A 21,452-nucleotide genomic window follows, 5' to 3' on the forward strand; every position below is an offset into this window, starting at 1 on the left:
CCCTGCCCGCTTTGAGTCCTTGAATCTTCACGGATTGAGTTTTTGTTGAGGGATTTTCAGGTATGAGTAACTAGAATGTTGTAAGGGAAGGGAAAAGTGGGTGATGGGTGATTAGAGCTCAGGGCTGGGAGAAAAAAAAATAAAAACAAAGCATGGCAACTGGGTGCTCCCCAGCCTTCGGCCCGCCGGGCTCTCCAGGCCCGCAGGTGTGTGCCTGCTATGGCTCCTCTGTGCAGAGTGAACATCGAGGCAAGTGTTTGTTGAAATCAGGTCTACAGAAACTGTTACTGAGACATCGCTCTCTCAGCATCTCTGGCAACCCCTGGCCCTTTGTACCTTGCTGGTCCTCTGTTGCTCTATCAAGGTTTGGGGGTAAACTGGGAGGAGAAGGTCCTGAGCAGCCTGGTCTGCACTGCATGCTGGGCGGCCTTTTGGGGAGGATGGTGTTGCTGCGTTTATGTCGTTCTGAATGCAGCAAGGTCAGCCAATTGCAAAGGGTGGATCGCCCTGTTCTCAGTGAGGACGCTCCTGGCATTTGGGGAGGGACAGTTCTTCCTTGTTTGGGACCGTCCCTGGGAGTACAGGATGTTTAGCTTCCCCTTTCATGACTACACCAGTTGAGAATCACCTGGGTTAACTCCTTGAACGTTGAGAATGTAAAAAAGAAAGAAGACTGAGGAAGGGTCTGTGGATAAATAAGGTCCCCAGCTCTCTCTGGGGAATCTGATTTGATTGTGTTTGAAGACAGAAAAGAATGGAGGGTCCAGTTCTAGATCAGCCATTCCCTTTTGTTGAAGACCCAGTGGATGGGTGTGATCAAAACAGCTGGAACAGCCTGGCTTTGGGCAAATCACCTAAACTCTGGGTCTTTTCGCATCCCCTAAAAGAGAGAAATGTGGAGAGATTGCATCTGGGAGTTTCTAAAGCCCCGGTCAGCTCTCCAGATTCCTTTTTTCTTGTAGCATGGTCCTTTGTGGGGCTGCAGACTCAGCTTCCTGACAGACATCTCTGAAGGAGAAAGGCCACTGGAGTACAGAGTAGGCGGGGAGGGCATCTCAGGTCCATGAAAAATGAATGAGCAGAAGCCGAGAACTCTGTATAATATGGGAGAGCCAGCTATTGCTTATCAGCCAGGGTAGAAGGAGGAGAGGAAGAAATCATTAAAGGAGCAACAGTGGCAAGACCATAGAGGCTTCAATGTCAGGAGGACATGGTGTGCCCCATTAGAAAGTTAGTTTAGCCTGGAAAAGCTCTGGGGCTTCTGGTTATGTCTGGGACTGCTGCCCTCTGTAGGCTACAGTGGACGGGACCGGTGACCTGGCTCTGGTCTGGATCTGTTTTCTCATCTTAAAATAGACAGCTTCCTTTTTTCTGTCCTTTACTTCCCTTCTTTTCCCCCCTTCCCTCCCTCGTCTCCCCCCCTTCTTCCCTTCTCTCCCTTCCTTCCTTCTTCCCTCCCTCCCTCTAGTTTTATCATGGTTATAAGCTGCTCTAGATGGTTTTTATTTGTTTCGGTGTTTGGTTTTGGATTACCTTTCAGAAAGTTATTTTTATTGCTTTAACCAGGGAGAAAGAAAAAAACTTTCACCCACAGCCCTGCTGCTGTACTTAGCGTCCCCATCCAGTCCCTGTCGGTGAACAAGATGTAACTGTTCCACGTGGTCATCGTCATTTTCAGCAATGACAAAAATTGTTTCTGAAGACAGAAATTGCCTCCCACTCTCTCTATCTTCCTGGCACCTTCTGCCTGTTCCCTTGGGAGAGATGAATACGCCTGTCTTGGGTGCTCTGGATGGCCCCTTTGAAGGCAGATGCTGTCACCTTTCTTCCCAGGGCAGCTTCCCAGCCTTTGTCCACAGAAACAGGATCATCCTGGGAAGCAACTGCCCCTCCGGCCATCGTTTAGTGGTAGCCTTTCAGTTCACAGCCCCCTGGGCCCCAGTAAAAGAGACAGTGAATGAAGACCATTGAAATTAAAAGGTCGTCAAATAATCAAGTTTGGTATTTTCTTTTCTAGCCTCAGTATCATCCTAATATCCACCCCAGCCAGCCCCGATGGCATCCTCACTCTCCAAATGTCAGGTAAGTGCTTGAGCTCACAGGGCTGCACCTTTGAAAGCTCTCCTTTCTCCAGAAAAGTTGAGATTCTAGTGAGTAATGAATTGACAGTCTGTATCAGACACAGCTCTTACGGGTTGCATTATCATTGCAGAGATGAATGATTTGCAAAGCAAATGAAGCTAGCGATGGACTTCCCAAAGGTGTCCTCTGTGAAATAAAAAGGAATTGATTTTTTTAAATTGTTCTAACCTCAGATATTTTTGGTTTGGTTTTTCGTATTCAACATGTTACTTAAAATTTCTAAGTAACATTTTCTGTCTTGAGAATTCATTTACTTAAAATGTGACTAAACCTTTGGGATATTTGTTGTTCTGTTTAAGGATTTTTTTTTTCCTTCAGGATGGGGGGTAGGGATAGGCAGAGTTTGCTTTTTGTGGCAATGGATCTTCCAAACCCAGGGGTTAGTAAACTTCCTGTAAAGGGCCGGAGAGGCAATATTTTCAGCTCTGTGGTCACTGTCACTGCTATTCAACTCTGCCATTTTAGCTCGAAAAGAGCCAGGACCAAGCCATAAATGAGAGGCTGTGGCTGTGTTTCAATAAAACTGATTTACAAATAAACAGTGGGATTGGGCCGAGGGCTGTCGTTTACCAACCTTGGCCCTAACCTGCCATATCCTTCCTGAGCCAACTGGCATCTGCTGTGCTGTGTTTATAGTTAGGCTTGAAAGTTTTTTTTTAAGGCTAGCATTGTGAAAGCAAACGTTCCTTTAAGATTTGAATTTTAAATCAGGCTTAATTGGTGTTTATGTGTGAAGCTATTTCAGAAACATAGTTGGTGAATTCAGCTTGCCTAAAGGTGAGGTTGCTAGCCTTATACGCTTTGACAAAATCCGGAGAGTGGAGTGATGGGAATACAGCCACTCAGAGCAAGGCAAATACAAGTTTGTGGAGGATCCTGTTATACAACAGTGTGACTTGTTTCTAAACACTTGATATTCACGTAACTTTTAAAAGCAAGTTAGATTCGTGGGGTGGTCACTTAAAATCTTTCTGTATTTCAAAGGTAGTTCCTCCCCCTCTTCCAAGACAAGAGAAATAGGAGAGATTTATAGAAGTGCTGTTTTTATTAACATTGCTTTTGCAAAAGTTTGTTCTGACCATTGCCTCCGTTATCATATTGGTTTCTGACAGAAGCCTGGCCTAGCCCAGTTTTGCACAATGGGCATTCTGAGGAAAGCTGCATAGAGTGGTCTTGGGGAGGGGGGCTGCACCCTTGGGGGCTTTGCCATCATGGGGAGCTTGTTATTGTAAGTTCTTGGCCCCACCCCAGATCTCCTCAGTCAGGCTCTCTGGGGTGGTGCCCAGCATTTCAGTGTCTTATCTAGGTATCCAAACACTTTTGGCAAGTGCTGCCTAAGGCATTTACAGTGCACGTCAGTATGATATAAGCTCTGAGAAGTCCTGTAGTAAAGCAACCTCTTTCACCTGTGCCCACCAGACTGACTGAACCATCAATGCCCTTTGAGCAATGATGATTCAACCACATACAGAGCTTTGCTCTATGTGGAAATTGATAGATGATCTGAATTTTTAAAATACTGACTGATGAAAATCCATTCATTTCCATTTGTAAGCCATCCTCATTTGCGTGGTTCATGGTCCCCCCTGCCCATTTCCCTTGTACTTGTGTTGTTTTACTCACATTTGTGAATTTTCTCCCATTCTCCCACTAATCATTCACTCTGCAAACAAAACAGGCCATCCTTTCAGGATGACAGGTCGCATTGGAAAGCTTCGGCCAGTGGAGATGACAGCCCTTTTGATTATGTGCACGACCAGAACCAGAAGAACTTAGGAGGGATGCAGAGTATGATGTGTCGAGATAAACTCATGACTGCACTTTGACAGACTGAAGCATCTCACTTCCATTCACCATCATGGTTTCATTGCATTCCATAAAAAGTGTCTTGGCATCACGTGGATGTGTTTGTATAAGTGTCTTTAAGCAGTAGTCCTAAAAGGTGTTTTCAGTGTCATGTTATCATGATAAAAACCATGATAGCTAGTCACAACTTATTGTTGGCTACATTCTCAATAAAATGAAGGTAGTTAAAGGCTCAGGAATCATTTTGATATTCTGATTTTAAAATTGGAGTAAAAGTCTATGTTTATGATATTGCTGTGTACCTGATATTCTTTATTTAATTAATGGGACCAAATAAAGCCAGAAAAGCCTGGCCAGCTAGCTTGGCATATACACATAGTACTGTCATAGAGATCAAGATTGTGAGGGTCGGGCGGCGCCTGTGGCTCAGTGAGTAGGGCGCCGGCCCCATATGCCGAGGGTGGCGGGTTCAAACCCAGCCCCGGCCAAATTGCAACAAAAAAATAGCTGGGTGTTGTGGCGGGCGCCTGTAGTCCCAGCTACTCGGGAGGCTGAGGCAAGAGAATCGCCTAAGCCCAGGAGTTGGAGGTTGCTGTGAGCTGTGACACCACGGCACTCTACCGAGGGTGACAAAGTGAGACTCTGTCTCTACACACACAAAAAAAAAAAGATTGCTAGGGTCTAGCCTCCCACCTTTTGTGACCTTGGACAGGTCACTTCCTTTTTTCTCATTTTCCCCATCTAAAAAGTGTGGGTTGGTCCAAGTGATCTCCAAGGTCCTTTCTGCCTATAAAATTCTGTGATGTATTAAAAACTTAATTTTTTTTTTTTTTTAGTCTAAGGGCATACATTCAAACTAAATTCCTCATAAGGAAAATTACAGTACCCACTTCTTTGATAGAGGGTTATTCCTTTCAGAAGCTAAATAAAGTATATAACTTATTAGATGTTATATAAATACAGGGAGACTTTGAAGTTTATATCTTAAAGCAGTTTAGCCACTTTGAATTTTAGCAGTTATACTAATCATAAATTGCATAGCATGCATTCTGATAGAATTTGCTGCTCAAGTATAATTTTTAATGTTTTAATGATTGGTGCTGCTAACTTGCTTGATTTCAGAAGACATAATTGTGAATACCTGCTGTCAGAATGGGGGGTTGGTTTTTACCCTAGACTTCACTCTTCTAAAATACAACATGCAATTGAGAAGCAGTTGTGGCTCGAATGAAAGCATATAAGGTTTTGTTTTTGTGCCAAAGTATTCTGTAGACTAGGATAGAAAGGGCATTGCCCCAATTGTTTTGTAGAACCAGAAATCAACATGTTGTCTTTTAGGATAAAGCTTGTACCAAAATATTTATTTGCCCCTTTTCAAACCCCAAGTCAAAACATTTTTCTTCTCTTAATAGATAGGCCTAAGATAATTTTTCATTAGCATTTTTGTGAAATCAGTTCTTCTACCATTTTTAAATATATTATTGTAATATTCCCCATCTTAATCCCTTTTAAAAAATGTATTGACACCCTTTGAGATATTTTATTGGTCTTTCTTTGTTACCACAAATACCTAGTCAGAAGGAGGGTATCAGCGCATACCTTGCACAGTGGAGTCAACCACCTATAGACTTTCCCTAAGATACTTGTTTACGGGTGTATTCCATTTTAGCAAATGTTTTGATCCTCGGTGTATGTGCTTTATATAAATAAATGTGTTCTGAATCTTTTCATCTTATTGATAACAGTTTTACAAATGCATTTCCAAGGAATAAAGATTATACTTGCTTTTTTTTTTTTTGGACTCCATCTTCATTTTATTGATTTTTGCTGCTGAGCAGAAATCTCCTTTGTGAATGACCTCTGTCACGGAACAGTTGACTTTTGGAAGTTGAAGGTGAGCACTCAGGTGGTGTGGAGCAAGATCATCCTTGAATGAGGCTGCTCTTGGCAAGACTAGCTTTTTGTAGGCACAGCAGCTGAGGCGTTTCTTCATCTGGGGCAACTCTGGAGAAGGTTGTAGTACCTGGTCCCAGGTGCTCAGCAGAGTAAAGGGGTGGCAGTGGGGCTTTCCCAGTAACAGTCCTATGGTGAAGGTGGTGGGTGTTCATACTTTTGCTCTTCCTGACTAGCCAGCCATGTCTGTGGCCTTCTGGGCATTATGTATGCTATCTAATACCCTCTAATAAATACCTGTCTGCTTAAAATAACTTAAGTGAATTCAGTTGTCTGCAGTCAAGAAGGATAAAACACGGCATGTTTCTGACATCCTAATTGTTAAATGAAATATTCACTTTTCATTCCTTAACTTAGTGGATCTTTCTCTACTGCATTTGGCAGCTTTGGTCTTCTTAACAGCCTCCTCTTCTGTCACCCTATTGGATATTGGTGTTTTCTAAGAGTCTCTCCTCTACCCACTGCTTTTCTCACTTATCATTCTGTCACGATGTTATAATATTATTGACTCTGAAACCATTATCTTTAACTCAGACTACTATGAGTTTTTAGATTGCATTTTAACTTTGATATCCTGTTTACACCTCAAACTCTACATATCAGAAATCAAATTTATCATATTCTCCCCCCCCCACAACCCCATACCATAAAAATAACTTGTCTTCTGCCTGAATTCTCTCTTTTTTCCCCATAGTAGGAATGTACACATCATCCACAAGTCTTCTCTCTTTTACCACCCACATCCAGGCAGTGTCCAGGTCTGTTCAACCCGGCCTGCTTATTTTACTTAGCCTTTCTTCTCTCTCCTGCCAACACTGGTCTTGTAGAAGCATCTCTACTCTGGGTCAGAGGTGGCCTTGCTCATCCCCCTGGCTCCAGTCTGTGCTGACAGGATCATTCTCACAGTCACTAAGCAATCTTTCTGAAACACCATCTGATTGTGCTGCTGCAATGCTTGACATCAGCACAGGATGAAGTCCAAGGTCCTCTCTGAGGAATTTCCCTGCTCTGTTTCCATCCTACTGCTCCAGCATATTTCCCCCATTTCTCACCCTGTTTAAAATCCTACGATGCCAAACTGCGTGTAGATCCTGGCATGCGCCACACCCTGCTGTTATTCACATCTGTGCCTTTGCAAATACTGTTCCTTCTGCCTAGGACTCTGTCGCTCCCCTTTCCTTCCCCCAACTCCCGCTCCTTCCTTAAGCCTCTGCTCAGCCATCATCTTCTCCCAGGGACTGTCTGACAGCACCCCTTCTGCAAATTGAGTTAATTTCTGCATTCCACTACTGTCCTGCTCCTCTCCCACCCCCACAGCAGCACACTCATTGCTTTGTATTAAAATGGGCTCTTTTGTTCTTCTCATCCTGGAGCCTGTACGCTCGTCAAGTCTGAGTTTTGTGTCTTTGTTCCCCAATGCCCAACGTAGCAGATGCTCAATGAATAGAGCAAATGGATTGTTCCACATTCACTCAAGAGGAAATGTCTAACTAGGTAACAGGCAGTAGTATGTCATCTCTGGGCCCGTCTGAAGGTATCGGAACCACCTTACCCAGTCTGGGGGAATCCTATTTTGAGTAGGAAGGACATTGACCACCTTGTAATTTCCTTGAAGCTGGATTCAGCTTCATCATCTGAACATTGTTTAGTATGTTAGCTGTGTTCTCACTTGAGGTGTAGGTATCGAGCAGAACAGAGAATAGTCAGGTGACATTGATCTGTGTTAATATATAAGGGCTATAGCCAGTTGCTGAGCTTCATGTTGTACGCGTGTTGCTTTGCTTGGTCTTCTTGACTGCTCTGTGAGGTGGGTGGTATCCTTTTTAAAAGGTGAGGAAGCTTAGCCTTAGGGTTTAACCAAGCAAGTTGTACACAGTCCTGCCACTGGTAAGTGGTGCCAGAATGCTGACTCCAGAGCCCATGTTCTCAACCCCTGTGCCCTGCAGCCTTTCACTGCTAATCACTCTACCACTTGTACCCTACTGGTGCACATCTCCATGAGATTTAGATTCTGTTGAACCTAAATCCGATTCATCGAACTCTAATTACTAACTGGAGAGCCACCTACTCTGTCCAGCCATCTAGTAACCCTGTTCACCTCTGTTACCATTACCACTTCCACCAGTAGTTGGCTAACTGTCTGTGCATCCCCTATTAGCGGCCTAGTAATCATATTCCCTTCACCACTATTACTGCCCACTGTGATCTAGTAACTGTCCACACTTCCCCACATACCAGTGGCTGGCTACCCTGGCTACCCTGTCCATCATCCATGATCTAATAACACTGTCTACCTCCTCTCTAAACTACTACCCCCCTGCCAGTGGTCCAGTAACCCTCTCCACCCCTTACCACTCTTGCCCCAGTCTAAGACCCTGTCCATACAGGCCTCATTGAACAGTCCCATTTCCAAAGAAGCAGAGACTATGCAATATTCTTAGAGAACCACTCCTCCTCTGAGATGATCCACTCTACCACTTTCGCTCACTATTCCATAACTCATTGAATTGATAACTTTTTGCATTTTTGAAACTTGGCTATTTGCTGGCCTTCTCTCACCCATTCATGTTCCTGTGGACCTCAGATATCTAACAGTGAGTTGACAGCGTCGTCGGAGTGATGTAATTCACGTGGGCCAGAAGTCTTCAAATCCTGCCAGGTAGTTACCTTGGCCTTCAGAGCCCTCTTGCCTTTCCCATTTTTTGGCCTACTTTTTTTTTTTCTTTTTTTTTTTTTTTTTCAGACAGAGTCCCACTTTGTCACCCTTGGTAGAGTGCTATGGCATCACAGCTCACAGCAACCTCCAGCTCCTGGGCTTAGGCGATTCTCTTGCCTCAGCCTCCTGAGCAGCTGGGACTACAGGCGCCTGCCACAATGCCCAGCTGTTTTTTTGTTTCAGTTTGGCCGGGGCTGGGTTTGAACCTGCCAACCTCGGTACATGGGGCCAGCGCCCTACTCACTGTCACAGGCACCTCCCTTTGGCCTACTTTTTTTTACTGAAAATAGTGCTCTTTAGGAGCAAAGATGGGAGGAATAGGGTGCTGTGGGCGCCCCTCTTTCTTGCCTGTTAATGTTTCACCATCCTTCCAGGTCAGCGACTCTAGCCTCCTGGGTCCTTCCCTGAACACAACTGATGACAGAGCCTTTTTGTTGCCCTTGACTCTGCAGCTTTTAACTAGTCCTTTATAATCTGAGCTCATCAGAGAACTCTCTGAAGAGCCATATTGATTTCTTCAGATCAATAGTTCTCAAACTTAGAGCTCTAAGTCAATTCCCTGGCCGACCAAGTCTTCCAAATGTACTAGGTAAATACCCTAAATTGGCCTGTGATGATCCCCTTCCTCCATTTCATACAGGAAGCCTCTACAGAGGCAAGAGATGAGCTATGAGGGCTCTGAGAGCAAAAGCAAAATACTGTTAAAAGTCTCTACCACATGAAAAATAGCATATTTAAAGAAGCCCTTGGGGTATCTAAAAGGAAACGTGAAACTGACATTCGGCCAAGCCTTAGTGAGAGAAGTCCTCAATAATTCTCCCAATAGGCTCACTTCCCCCCAAATTGGGAAAGCAAAGAAGGACTGGGGATCATTAAAAATGGGGTTGCTGGTGGCGCCTGTAGCTCAAGTGGCTAAGGCACCAGCCACATACACCAGAGCTGATGAGTTCAAATCAGGCCTGGGCCTGCCAAACAATGATGACTACAACCAAAAAATAGCTGGGTGTTGTGGTGGGCACCTGTAGTTCCAGCTACTCGGGAGACTGAGGCAAGAGAATTGCTTAAGCCCAGGAGTTGAAGGTTGCTGTGAGCTGTGACGCCATGACACTCTACTCGGCAACAGTTTGAGGCTCTGTCTCAAAAAAAAAAAAAATGAGGTTGCAGGTCTGAGTGGTCAGGGGTGACCAAGGGGAGACCCAAGAACCTGAGTTTTAACAATCATCCCAACAGAGTCCGAGGTGGGTGGAGATAGGACCTCTCTTTGGAAAAGGAAAACTGCTTGTCTGGTTATATCCTTCCATGCGTTAATGGCTCAATTTTAACTCTTTAAAGGCCAGCTCTTCTTTTTTAGTAAGCATGATGTTAAGTTAATGGATGGATACACCATAGCAAGTAGCTAGATCTGTTTGCTCAATAGAGTTCTGCACTTCCTTAGACCCAAAGTAAAGCAGAAGCATGTGACAATTCTAGCAGTTTTTTTATGGCTTTAATTTCATCATTAAATGCCACCCCAATCTAGCAAACCAAGTCTATGTCATTGTTCTGACCTCCTTACTCCAGAAGCAAAGGGCTAGTGAATTCCAGCTGCCAGAGAAGGACAGGGTGTATGCATGCTGGTCTAAGCACTTGGGCCAAGATTAGAGCCCACAGTGGGGAAACAGGTGGAAGTTTACAGAAGCAAAATGGCAGGTTGTTGCCAACCAGAAGAAAGAAGGACTTAGAAGCCCACAGTGTGGTGTTCTGATGTTGAGGCAAGAGCCCCGTAGTTCTCTGACAGGTGAAATTTGGAATCTTTAGAATCTCAATGATTTGGGGCGGCGCCTGTGGCTCAGTGAGTAGGGCGCCGGCCCCATATGCAGAGGGTGGCGGGTTCAAACCCAGCCCCGGCCAAACTGCAACAAAAAAATAGCCGGGTGCTGTGGTGGGCGCCTGTAGTCCCAGCTACTCGGGAGGCTGAGGAAGGAGAATCACCTAAGCCCAGGAGTTGGAGGTTGCTGTGAGCTGTGTGATGCCACGGCACTCTACCAAGGGCAATAAAGTGAAATTCTGTCTCTACAAAAAAATAAAAAAATAGAATAGAATCTCAATGATTTGAATCCCATCTTTGCTACTTACTAGCCCTGTGACTTTGCCTGGTTTCTTCTGTGTGCCTTATTTTTCTCATCCCCAAGTGGAATTGACCCATATCTCACCATTCAGAGAATTAAATGGGATTATGTATGAAAGGCCCAGTGTTTGCTGTTAGCTGGTAAGAATCTTGGGTGGTTTTTGAGATGTAAAGCCTTAACTGTCCATGTGGACCGAAACAGGCCAAGGAGAGTCAGTCTAGCTCAAGAAATGATCTCCCTCATAGGGTGACAGTTTAAGATGTATATCCTAAATTTAGCAATGGAAAAGGATGTTTGGTTCCAAAGAAAAGAGCAGATGGAAGAGGGTTAACACAATACATAATGACACAGCTCTTTGAAACTCTAACAAAGTAAGACCAGAAACTCCATGGGGGACTTTTGAATGGGAATAAAAAGAAGTAGAAACGATATTTCTGTGTGAGAATACTAGGAAATAACTGTCCAGGCAAAATGTAGACAATGCTTTGCCATCTGCAGACGGCAGAATTGGCACAGAGGAAGGAATTGGTGAGATTGCCGAGAATCCATTCTGCGGGTACAATTGGGGCTCCGAACTTCGGCGAATTGAAACAGAGTATCTGCTTGGTTCCCAACTTGTCCAATTTGGGGTTTTATCTTAGACAAAGCAGAGGAAGATTTTAACTATTAGGAGACTAAGTAGAAAGACAATAATAAAAGGAACTGCTGTACTTTGTTATTTTAAAAAAATTAGGTAATAAATGGGTAATACAGATAGTGGTAGAAATTCAAACAGTAATACCTAAAAGGTATTCCCTAGTTCTCCAAGGCAAACAGTGTTAGTGTTTCTTGTCAATCTAGAGCCACTCTGCACATAAATAAGCACATGTCTTTATTTAACCAGTCAATATTGATGGACATTTACACAGCATCAAATCCCAGAAGTTAGAAGTGTGCTGCCATTCTTATATTCTGTTTGTGCACCTGAACAAATCTGTCTGTAGAATAAATTCCCTAGCAGTAGAATCACTAGATCAAAAGCTATGTGCACGTGAATTTGGGTATTGCCTAACAAATTTCCCTCCAAAGATATTCTATTTACATTCTTCAGACACACCAGGAATTATGACACCTCTCTGAAACAAGCACATAGCCTTTGCTAGCTTTTTTTTTTTTTAACTTCTGTTCTTCTGATGGGTAAAACCCAGGATTTCCACTTTAATTACATTTCTTTATGAGCAAGGCCGCACACCTTTTCATCTTTCTGAACGCCATTTCTTATTTGATTTCTATAAACCATCTGAAACTCCTATTCTTGAGTCATGCTCTTTAATAAAGATCAGGCTGATGAAGTACAATTAACTGTGTCATCTTAGTATTTATAAGAGTGAAGAAGGGGAGGAAGCGTTGATATTTACCAGCCGTGTTTTGAATGTAGATTCCCAGAAGTTTAAGTCATATTCAGCATGGTACCACCCCAGAGAGCTGAAAAGGGCAGATTGGGCAACATTAAAATAATCAGAATAAAGGAATTCGATCTTATTTTTTTTCAATTATTCCAGATCCTGAAATTTCTAATATCTGTTTTCTTTCCTGTTTGGGAATTTACTGAGAACTTTCCACTCAGACATCTTAAATACCCACTCTGATACGGGGAATTTCCCTGGTGCATTTGACCAAGGCAGACTGATCTACTCTTAGTTACAATTGAAGTTTCAATATATCGGATCTGAAATCACAGCTCTATCCCCAGGGTCACCTGTGGTTTTATTGGCGGAAAGGCTGTGGAATTTAAAATACCAAAACCGCCATAGTCTAGGCCAGTGTTTTTCAACCTTTATTACCTCATGGCATCCCTTGAACCTATAGTTGCACTTCTCTGGCACACCTAAATTATGTTGATCAAAAAAAAAGGGTTAAAAAAAAGGAATCTGTGCTTTGAATTTCTTTCAAAAATAATTAATGAGCTTTAAAAAATTTCACAGCACTTCTAAGATCTTCTCGCAGTACACTAGTTGAAAATCTCTAATCTAGGCAATCCACTGGCAAGCGTTAGAATAATTAGAGAAACTTCCCCGTAGGCAGATGTTGTAAGGAACCCGCAGAAACCTACCTAATCATCCTCTCCTGAATAGTGAATGGTTTAAGCATCGACTTTCTACAGCTGAGACCTGGAAAGCAAAGGAGTTGCTGTGCTAATGGCTCAGCCAGCTTCATTTCATGGCTGAAAAATGGACACTAATCTATATGAAAGGCAATTAAACCAACAAGTCCTTAGAGTTAGGCCCAGTGTGTGGCCTCACAGGCCAACTAAAGATGTTTAACATAGAAGCTTCTGAGAATCCTACAAGAATTGAGGAACAGAGAGAGGATCATTTGAGATCTTTAAGCACTAATGAGTCCCAGAATAAATGAATCCTCAGCTGTATCCCCTCAGAAACACTGGTTTTCAGCTCTAACTGTGACTCACACTGATGTTTTGTGTAGTAAGTCTGAAGGCTACTCTTAACAGGTTTGCATTTTACTCATCTCACCTAAAGTACATTCTGGAATGAAGATTTTTTTTTTTTTTTTGAGACAGAATCTCACTATGTCACCCTCAGTAGAGTGCTATGTCGGTCATAGCTTACAGCAACTTCAAACTCTTGGGCTTAAGTGATTCTCTTGCCTCAGCCTCCCAAGAAGCTGGGACTACAGGCACCTGCCACAATGCATTGACTATTTTTTTGTTGCAGTTGTCATTGTTCAGCAGGCCCGGGTTAGGTTCGAACCCGCCCCACTTGGTGCACGTGGCCAGCACTGTAACCACTGTGCTATGGGCCCTGAGCCTGGAATGAAGATTGTTTTAATTTTGTTCATTCAGTGAATTGGATGGTGTCTGTGGAACACTCCCAGTCTTGCATAGCTCTGTCAGGGTGCACAGGGTGATAAAGAATCTGGCTATTTAGCCATCGTGATACACACTCAGCTTTCTTTTCTTTTTCCTTTTCTTCTTTTTTTTTTTTGAGATAACTTGGTAGAGTGCTTTGGCATCATAGCTCACAGCAACCTCAAACTTTTAGGCTCAAGCTATTCTCTGGCTTCAGCCTCCCAAGGAGCTGGGACTACAGGCACCTAACACAATGCCTGACTATTTTTAGAGACAAGGTCTCACTCTGGCTCAGGCTGGTCTTGAACTCTTTGAGCTCGGGCCATCCACCCGCCTTGACCTCCCAGAGTGCTAGGATTACAAGCATGAGCCACCGTGCTCACCCTTACACTCAGCTTTCATGACAATGTTTATTTTGTCTTACTATTGTTCCTCAAGGGCTCCCATAGAATACTGTGTGGGGATGCCTTCAAAGCAGGGGTAGGGGCAAATTGATTAGTGCTCTTGGAAAAAGAAAGCCTCTTCGGTTATGGGAAAAAGTGAGGGGATTGGGACACAGAAATCAGAGGCCAAAGAAATAGGTAAGAAACTTAGAAGGGAAAGCACTGTTGACTTAGAAGTGAATACATTTTTCTGTAAAGGAAAACAACTATATTTGTGTCTTTTTTTTTCCTTTTTAAGGCAGGAAAAAGATCGAATAAAACTCTTAGTGGTGAGTCTCTGAGCAAAAATGAACTAATGAAATAGGAATTCTCTGGACTCAGATCCTGAAATTATTATTAACATCCTAGGTCTCACCACAAAATTGTAGAGCCCCTCCTCACAGCTTCTCGGTGCCTCAGTGGCACACAGAGGTACACCAGTGATGATACACACCATGAGAAAGCCATTGGAAAACTTAGCAAGAATAACATCAAGACAAACAGACTTGCTTACAGCCATTCATGGGAATCATTTGATAGCAGTTTCACCACAGGAAAATTGCAGACGCAGTGATGGAAGTACATAGCCTACCCTAGCTCACAGAGGACAGAGGCCCAGGCACTCTTGAGCCCTAAAGGTCATCACTCTTTAGGATGTGGTATATGTCACTACAGTTTTGCACAGACTGATGTAGTAAGGATCAGCTAGAGAATTAATGACCAAAGTGAAACTTTTATGAATAGATATTTGATAACTTACCTAAAAAGAGTTAAAACTGAATGTGCTAAAACTAATTCATTGAGTCAGTATATGTTATGCCTCTACCCTGTGTCAGACAATGGTATGTTGAAGAAGATGCCTTCTTTGGCTCCAAGTAGCTAGTAAACTAATCATAACCAGAGGTCCCAATGTAGTATGGATTCAGACATCACCTGTGCTAGCACCAAAATTGCTAGGAACATTGCTTGGAAAATTTCTTTCTTTTTTTTTCTTTTTTGAGACAGAGTCTCATTTTGTCATCCTGCATAGAGTGCAATGGCATCATAGCTCACAGCAACCTCAGTCTCTTGGGCTCAAGCAATCCTCTTGCCTTAGCCTCCCAAGTAGCTAGGACTACAGGCACCTGTCACAATGCTTAGCTATATTTAGAAGGGTTTCACTCTTGCTTAGGCTGGTCTTGAATTCTTGAGCTCAAGTGATCCACCCGCCTCGGCCTCCCAGAGTGCTAGGATTATAGACATAAGCCACCGTGTCCGGTCCTTGCTTGGAAACTTTCTTGAAAAAAATACAAATTGGAAAATCTTTCTGCAAGTTAGTAGTCTATACAAAGGAATCTTAATCATGCCCTTCCCCCAAATGTGATTTTGACCTTTTCAGACAAGAGAAAAGTGAGGTAGAGTCATCTTTATCTCTAGCCTTTAAAAAAAAATAAAACCACTAAGTTATTGTAAGAAATCACCCCTAATTAATAGACATAACATTCATAATGTGTCATTTTTCCAAGAAGTTGATACAATTTCTTTTCAAACCTATTATGAAAAAGTATAGTTTTGCAAATATATACTTTATTTTCTGCCAAACAGTATGCTTGCACTGAATTCCGTAAGAACTTGTAACAATATGTTGGTCTGTTTAATCTCTACTAAATTAGAATTGAAATAAATGACAGGTATCTTGGAAGCCAGAACAAGTAAATGCGCTTGCTCTCATCTTTCAGTCAGACATTGTACAGATCAAATTATATCATCGAGCTGTAGTTCCTGGAATATAAAGTCTTAATGTCCACAAAATGCAGCATCTGCAGCCCAGAAAAGTGAAGTGAGTTACCTAAGGTTGCATTAGTCAAACAACAAAGCCAAAGCCAAATGCCAACCAGCATTCCTTTTTGTCATTAGACTGCTTCTTTCATCCAAATGGCAAAGCAGTGCCGCCTGGCATTTAAGAGAGCCCAGGCCTCTAGGGTCAGGTTGCCTGGGTTCAAATCCCAGCGGTGCCACTTGCAAGCTGTGTGGCTTTGGGAAAGTTACTTAGTCTTTCTGTTCTTCTTTCCTATTCTATAAAATAAGGATAATAATAACCTTTCTTCAAATGGTTGTTGGAAGGTTAAGCTAATTTATGGTACAGTGTCAGGCAGGTTGTCTGTGAATATTTAAAGAACGTGATTAATCATTGGTGTTCAGTCAAGAGGTATGGTGCCAACTGATACCATCTGCTATAAAAACAGGGTATTTGAGTGGATTCTGCTAAGGGAGTTGCAGCTGGAGAGCCACACGTATCTGGGCAAGTGGACTGGGGTATGGACCAGTGGCAGTGCTTCCTGGTTTTGCTTCCTGGCTATTTCTTGTCCTCAGCACACATAGAAAGTGGGGTATTTGTGTAGCACACTGCGGTGGCAGACAAGGCTGCTTGCAGCTCCAGACTTCTCAGGCCCTGTCTGCTTACTCCAAGGACTGGAAGAATAAATGGTTCAGCCCACTTGCAACCATTCTGAGGCTTATCAGCTGGGAAGCTCTACTGAGACATTTTTCACTGATGCAAAGTGTTGTTGTTGTTTTGGGGACATAGTCTCATTCTATCACTCAGGCTAGACTACAGTGGTGTTGTCACAGCTTACTGTAACATCAAACACCCAGGCTCTAGCGATCCTCCTGCCTCAGGCTCCCAAGTAGCTGGGACTATAGCCCCATGCCACTGTGCCCAGCTAATTTTTCAATTTTTTTGCTGAAATGGGGTCTTGCTCTTGCTCAAACTGGTCTCCAACTTCTGAGCCCAAGAAAGTCCTCTCACCTCGACCTCCCAGAGTGCTAGGATTACAGGCATGAGCCAGTGCCCCCAGCCTGATGCTTCAGTTCTGATTAGGAGTATGGAATCATCCCCATGTAGGCTAAAAGTAAAACAGGAACAAGTTTGTCCCAATCAGCTCCTCTGGCAGGTGTTTGGAGAATTTGTGTGCTACATAGGTCTACAATGTAGGCTCCGCAGGTGCTAATCCCACCTGCAGGAACCCTGCCTTGGAGCTAAGACACAAGGTGTGAGTAGGTAAAAGAGTAAGTCTCAGTTCAGGCAGCACGTGGTAAGTGTGCCGTGAGCAATCCAGACAAGATGCTGGGGGTGGGGGTGGGGGCTTTGGGTAAGGGACATTTGTTGTGTTGTCCTCAGAGAGACATCAGACTGGCACAGTATCTATGAGGGACTTCTTGGCCATCCAGACATTGGCATTCTGTTAAAACCAGAGGATCTGTTGCTTTCTTGGCCCTGTGGGTCATGATTTGGTTTTCTGGAAGGTAGAAGAAACACTGCAGATACTAACTTGGTAATTCTGGTCCATGAGGAAGAAGAGGTTGGAAATGTGTGATGAGATCCTTGGAAGAAAGTCAGCCTAACATCTTGGAATCATTAGCATGAAATGGGTTTAAAATGCAGGATTTAATCCTCCATGTATTCTAATCTTTAGAAAATCCAATTCCAAAATGTAAAAAAAAAAAGAAAAAAAATGACGGACCTGAAAGGGAATCTTTTTCTTCTTTTAATTTTTGCAGTTTTTGGCCGGGGCCAGGTTTGAACCCGCCACCTCTAGTATATGGGGCCAGCACCCTACTCCTTTGAGCCATAGGTACCACCCTTTCTTTCTTTTTTTTTTAAGAAATGAAACTTTATTTAAAGGTTAGAATATATATTTTTTTAATCAATTTTTTTGTTGTTGTAGTTTTTTGCCGGGGGCTGAGCTTGAACCCATCACCCGTATGGTGCCAGTGCCCTACTCCTTGAGCCATGGGCACCGCCCTCTTTTTTTTTTTTAGAGACAGAGTCTCACTTTATTGCCCTTGGTAGAGTGCTCTGGCATCACAGCTCACAGCAACCTCCAACTCCTGGGCTTAGGCAGTTCTCTTGCCTCAACCTCCCGAGTAGCTGGAACTATAGGTGCCCACCACAACACCTGGCTATGTTTTTGTTTCAGTTTGGCTGGGGCTGGGTTTGAACCCGCCACCCTCAGTATATGGGGCTGGCACCCTACCATATACCACACCCTGCCACCCAAAAGGGGATCTTTTTCATGTGGGCTATGATTCTCAACCTTCCTAATGCCGCGATGTATTTAGGTGGTTCTCAACCTTCCTAATGCAGTGATGTATTTTCATTGTTACAAAGGGGTCGCAGCCCACAGGTTGAGAAGCACTGGCATGGAGAATCTGAAAGAGAAGGGCTTTCAGGAACTTCTTAGATAAACTTCCAATTTAAAACAGTATTTTATTCTATTATTATTTTTGAGACAGTCTCACTCCGTTGCCCTGGGTGGAGTACCAGAGCATCATAGCTCCCAGTAACCTTAAACTCTTAGCCTTGAGCAGTCTTCTTGCCTCAGCCTCCCAAGTAGCTGGGACTACAGGCATGCACCACCACATCTGCCTACTTTTTCTGTTTAGTAGACATTGGGGTCTCATTTTGCTCAGGCTGGTCTTGAACTCCTGAGCTCAAGCAATCCACCCACCTAGGCCCCCTAAAGTGCTAGGATTACAGGCATGAGCCACCACACCTAGCCTAAAACAGTACTTTAAAGAGAAGGAAGGGAGAACATATGATCCAAAACAAAAGTGCATAGAACTTTTTTTTAAAGGACTGTAAAGGTTTATAGATGCACATTTTGGTTGGAATGAAAAGATGAGCACTTTACTAAAAGCCGTTCTTGAGTATGGTATGTGAGATTAATAGGCAGAGCTGAGCTGGTCAATGTCTGTTTTGCTTTTCGCTTTTTCAAGAAGTAAGGTAGTCAATGTAGTAACTGTAGAAGGTAAGGAAATTGAAGTCTAAAACAAGAGAGAATAGTCTAGAAAGATTTCACTGCTTGGTGAATAGCTCAAGTCTTTAGGCTTAGAAAAATGGCTTCCCAGAGTCCTGAGGAAATTTGTATTTGTCATTCTGAGTCAGCATTATACCCTTTGAAAAAGTATGGATCCTTGGGAAAATGCCAGAAGAGTAGACAGGGAAGCGGCGTACAGTTTCTTGGAAAATGAATTCCAAAAACTAGACTGAAAGGCTAGACAGTGATACTGAGGAAAGGTTGAGAACAGAGTCTTTTTTTAAGCACTTAGTAAAGGAAGTGGTGTTCAGTTAGGAATAGCACAGATTCTCTCAGAAGTCATGCTAATCTCTCAGGATTCTTAGCAAGCCAGCAGTAGGAGAACTGTCCAACCTGGTAAGCAGAATTTGCCAGGAACCAACATTTAATGTTGAGATACTAGGTAATCTATAAACTTCAGAAATAAGACAAGGATAACTGCTAATTTTGGTATCGTTCTGGAGGCTTTGCCAATGCAATAAGCCAAGAAAACAAAATAAGGAATAGCTACTGACAAGAAAGAAACAAAATTCATGTGGTTATCTTCTTAAAATCCAAGTTCTTATTATTTCAACTAATAAGAGAGTTTAGCAAGGTGGCCAGAGGCAGGATTATCCTTGAAATCTAGTCACCCATATGGTGCCTAGATAAATATTAGGGATGTGTAATCATTAATGAGGTCCCATTTTCAATTGTGACAAAACTGAAAAATACCTAGGAATAAAGTTAAGAATATGTGTTCCATGCCTTAATGAAAAAGTTAAAAATTCCAACTATAGGACATTCTGAAAGGGTTGAATAAATGGAGAGAAATATCGTGTGATTGAATAAATGGAGAGAAATATTGTGTTCCTTATGAATGTATTCTTTCAGATTAATCCGTAATATTTAACATTCTAAATCAGAATTCCAATGGGAGTTTTTGATAGTAACTTAAGTAATTCTGAAGGTATTAATCTGGAAGACTAAGTGCATAATAACAGCAAAGGGAAAAAAAAAACAAAAGAAAAGGTAATGATATGGGAAAGGAAATAGACTTTGTGCTGTAAGACATAAAAAACATGCATTAAAAACAAAGGTAATTAAGACAATCTTACACTGAAGAATCCAGAAATAGAAACAGGATTACACTATGTATAGTCATGGGCCATGAAGAAAATGGAAACTAGTCATTTCTTTCAGAGGGAATTTAACACAGGGAATTGGTTATACAAGGGCAGAAAGTAGGTAAATTGGATAATAAGGCAACCTAGAAATTAGCAGTAACCAGAAACTGCTTGTCACTCCTGGAGTTGGGGGGACAGAGGGAGGTGGTGTGTTCTAGCACCCAGGAGCAAGGCTACAGGACCCCAGAACTACAAAGAACTCACAGCTGCTGCTGGGAACATCACCTGTGGCACAAAGAGATGGGGAAGATACAGCCTGACGTATCTTTTTCCACCTCTAGCCTATGTCATTGGCCAAACCTGTGTGGAAGCCAGAGGGTGGGGAGCCTGGGAAGTGCAGTTCCTTGGGAATAGATTAGGTCCGGAGGATAGCAGAGAAAGGATCTGAGAGCACTCAGGAAAGTTGGTGCACATAAAGAATGGCATTTCAAGTTCATGGGGCAAGGGTGAATTATTCTTTGGGTGATGTTGGAACAATCAGTTCTCCATTTCAGAAAAAGTTACAACTTTCCTCACAAGATACATAAATTCCTGATGAGTTTATAATCCAAATGTGAAAAATAAAATTATGAAAGCAGGAAGCTCGTTCTCATGCCAGCACTGAGCTCAGGCAAGTCTCCTCATCAATTAGTGTGCATTGTCAACTCCCTGCCTCAGTTCACAGCCACACCCTCTCGCAGAACCCCGGTGCAGCCCAGCCCCACCCACTGTCACTCAGGCTTCAGGACGTCACCTACTTCATCACTACCCCAGGAAGTCTTCCCTGTTGGCTCCTCCCCAGGCTGGGTTGGGCACCTCTAACCTGTTTATTAAGACAGCAGTGAGCTCCTTGAGGGCAGTGACAGTGTCTCACTCATCTTTATTCTTGTGCCTAGCACAGGGCCAGCCAGACAGTTGGCCTCAAATGCTTATCACATGCAATGATATTTTGTGCGACTCTCAGGCTCGCCAGTGTTAGTTGAGCACCTGCTATATGCTTTAGCAATTTTCTTAGCACAGTGAAGGACACAGGAAAACTTATGATGTGACTGGCTCTGTTGCTACTGAGTTAACTGTGTAGTAGGGTAGATGTGTGCACAAGGCTGTCTTAGCCTGGGGGTTGTAAGGAGGACTTGGATTTTCCTGATGAGTGCACTTGCTGCCTTAAATAGAAGCCGAGACAGATGGGAAGGTGCAGCAGATGGGTAGCACTTGAGGCAGCCAGTGGAGAGGCGGGAGTCCTGGACTGTGTCCCAGGATCAGCCAGGTACCCGCTGTGTGACCTGGTCACCTCACATCTCAGCTGCAAAATGAGGAGCTTGGACCAGGGAGTTGTAACCAGCCCTGGCACACACCAGATTTAGACCTTGATTATGATATAATTGGCCTGTGGTAGGGCCTAGGCATTGGTATTTTTCAAAATCTCCCAGTTTTTTGTTTGTTTTGTTTTGAGACAGAGTCTCACTCTGTCACC

At 43.2% G+C, this 21,452-nt stretch overlaps 1 protein-coding gene across 8 annotated transcripts in view; it reads left to right on the top strand.

Annotated features, from left to right (window-relative positions):
* The window catches only part of EPB41L4B (erythrocyte membrane protein band 4.1 like 4B), a 146,343-nt gene that overhangs the window by 70,119 nt on the left and 54,772 nt on the right, over positions 1-21,452 (top strand). For 7 of the 8 annotated variants that reach the window (XM_053566270.1, XM_053566250.1, XM_053566241.1 and 4 more), the window contains exon 15: positions 2,018-2,082. In XM_053566270.1, coding sequence (XP_053422245.1) covers positions 2,018-2,082 — 65 coding nt within the window. Of the gene's footprint in view, positions 1-2,017; positions 2,083-3,820; positions 4,188-21,452 lie in introns of those variants that run through there. The other variant, XM_053566307.1, reaches the window with a different exon arrangement.

This window comes from Nycticebus coucang, chromosome 2 (assembly GCF_027406575.1).
Source record: "Nycticebus coucang isolate mNycCou1 chromosome 2, mNycCou1.pri, whole genome shotgun sequence".
Lineage (NCBI taxonomy): Eukaryota > Metazoa > Chordata > Mammalia > Primates > Lorisidae > Nycticebus > Nycticebus coucang.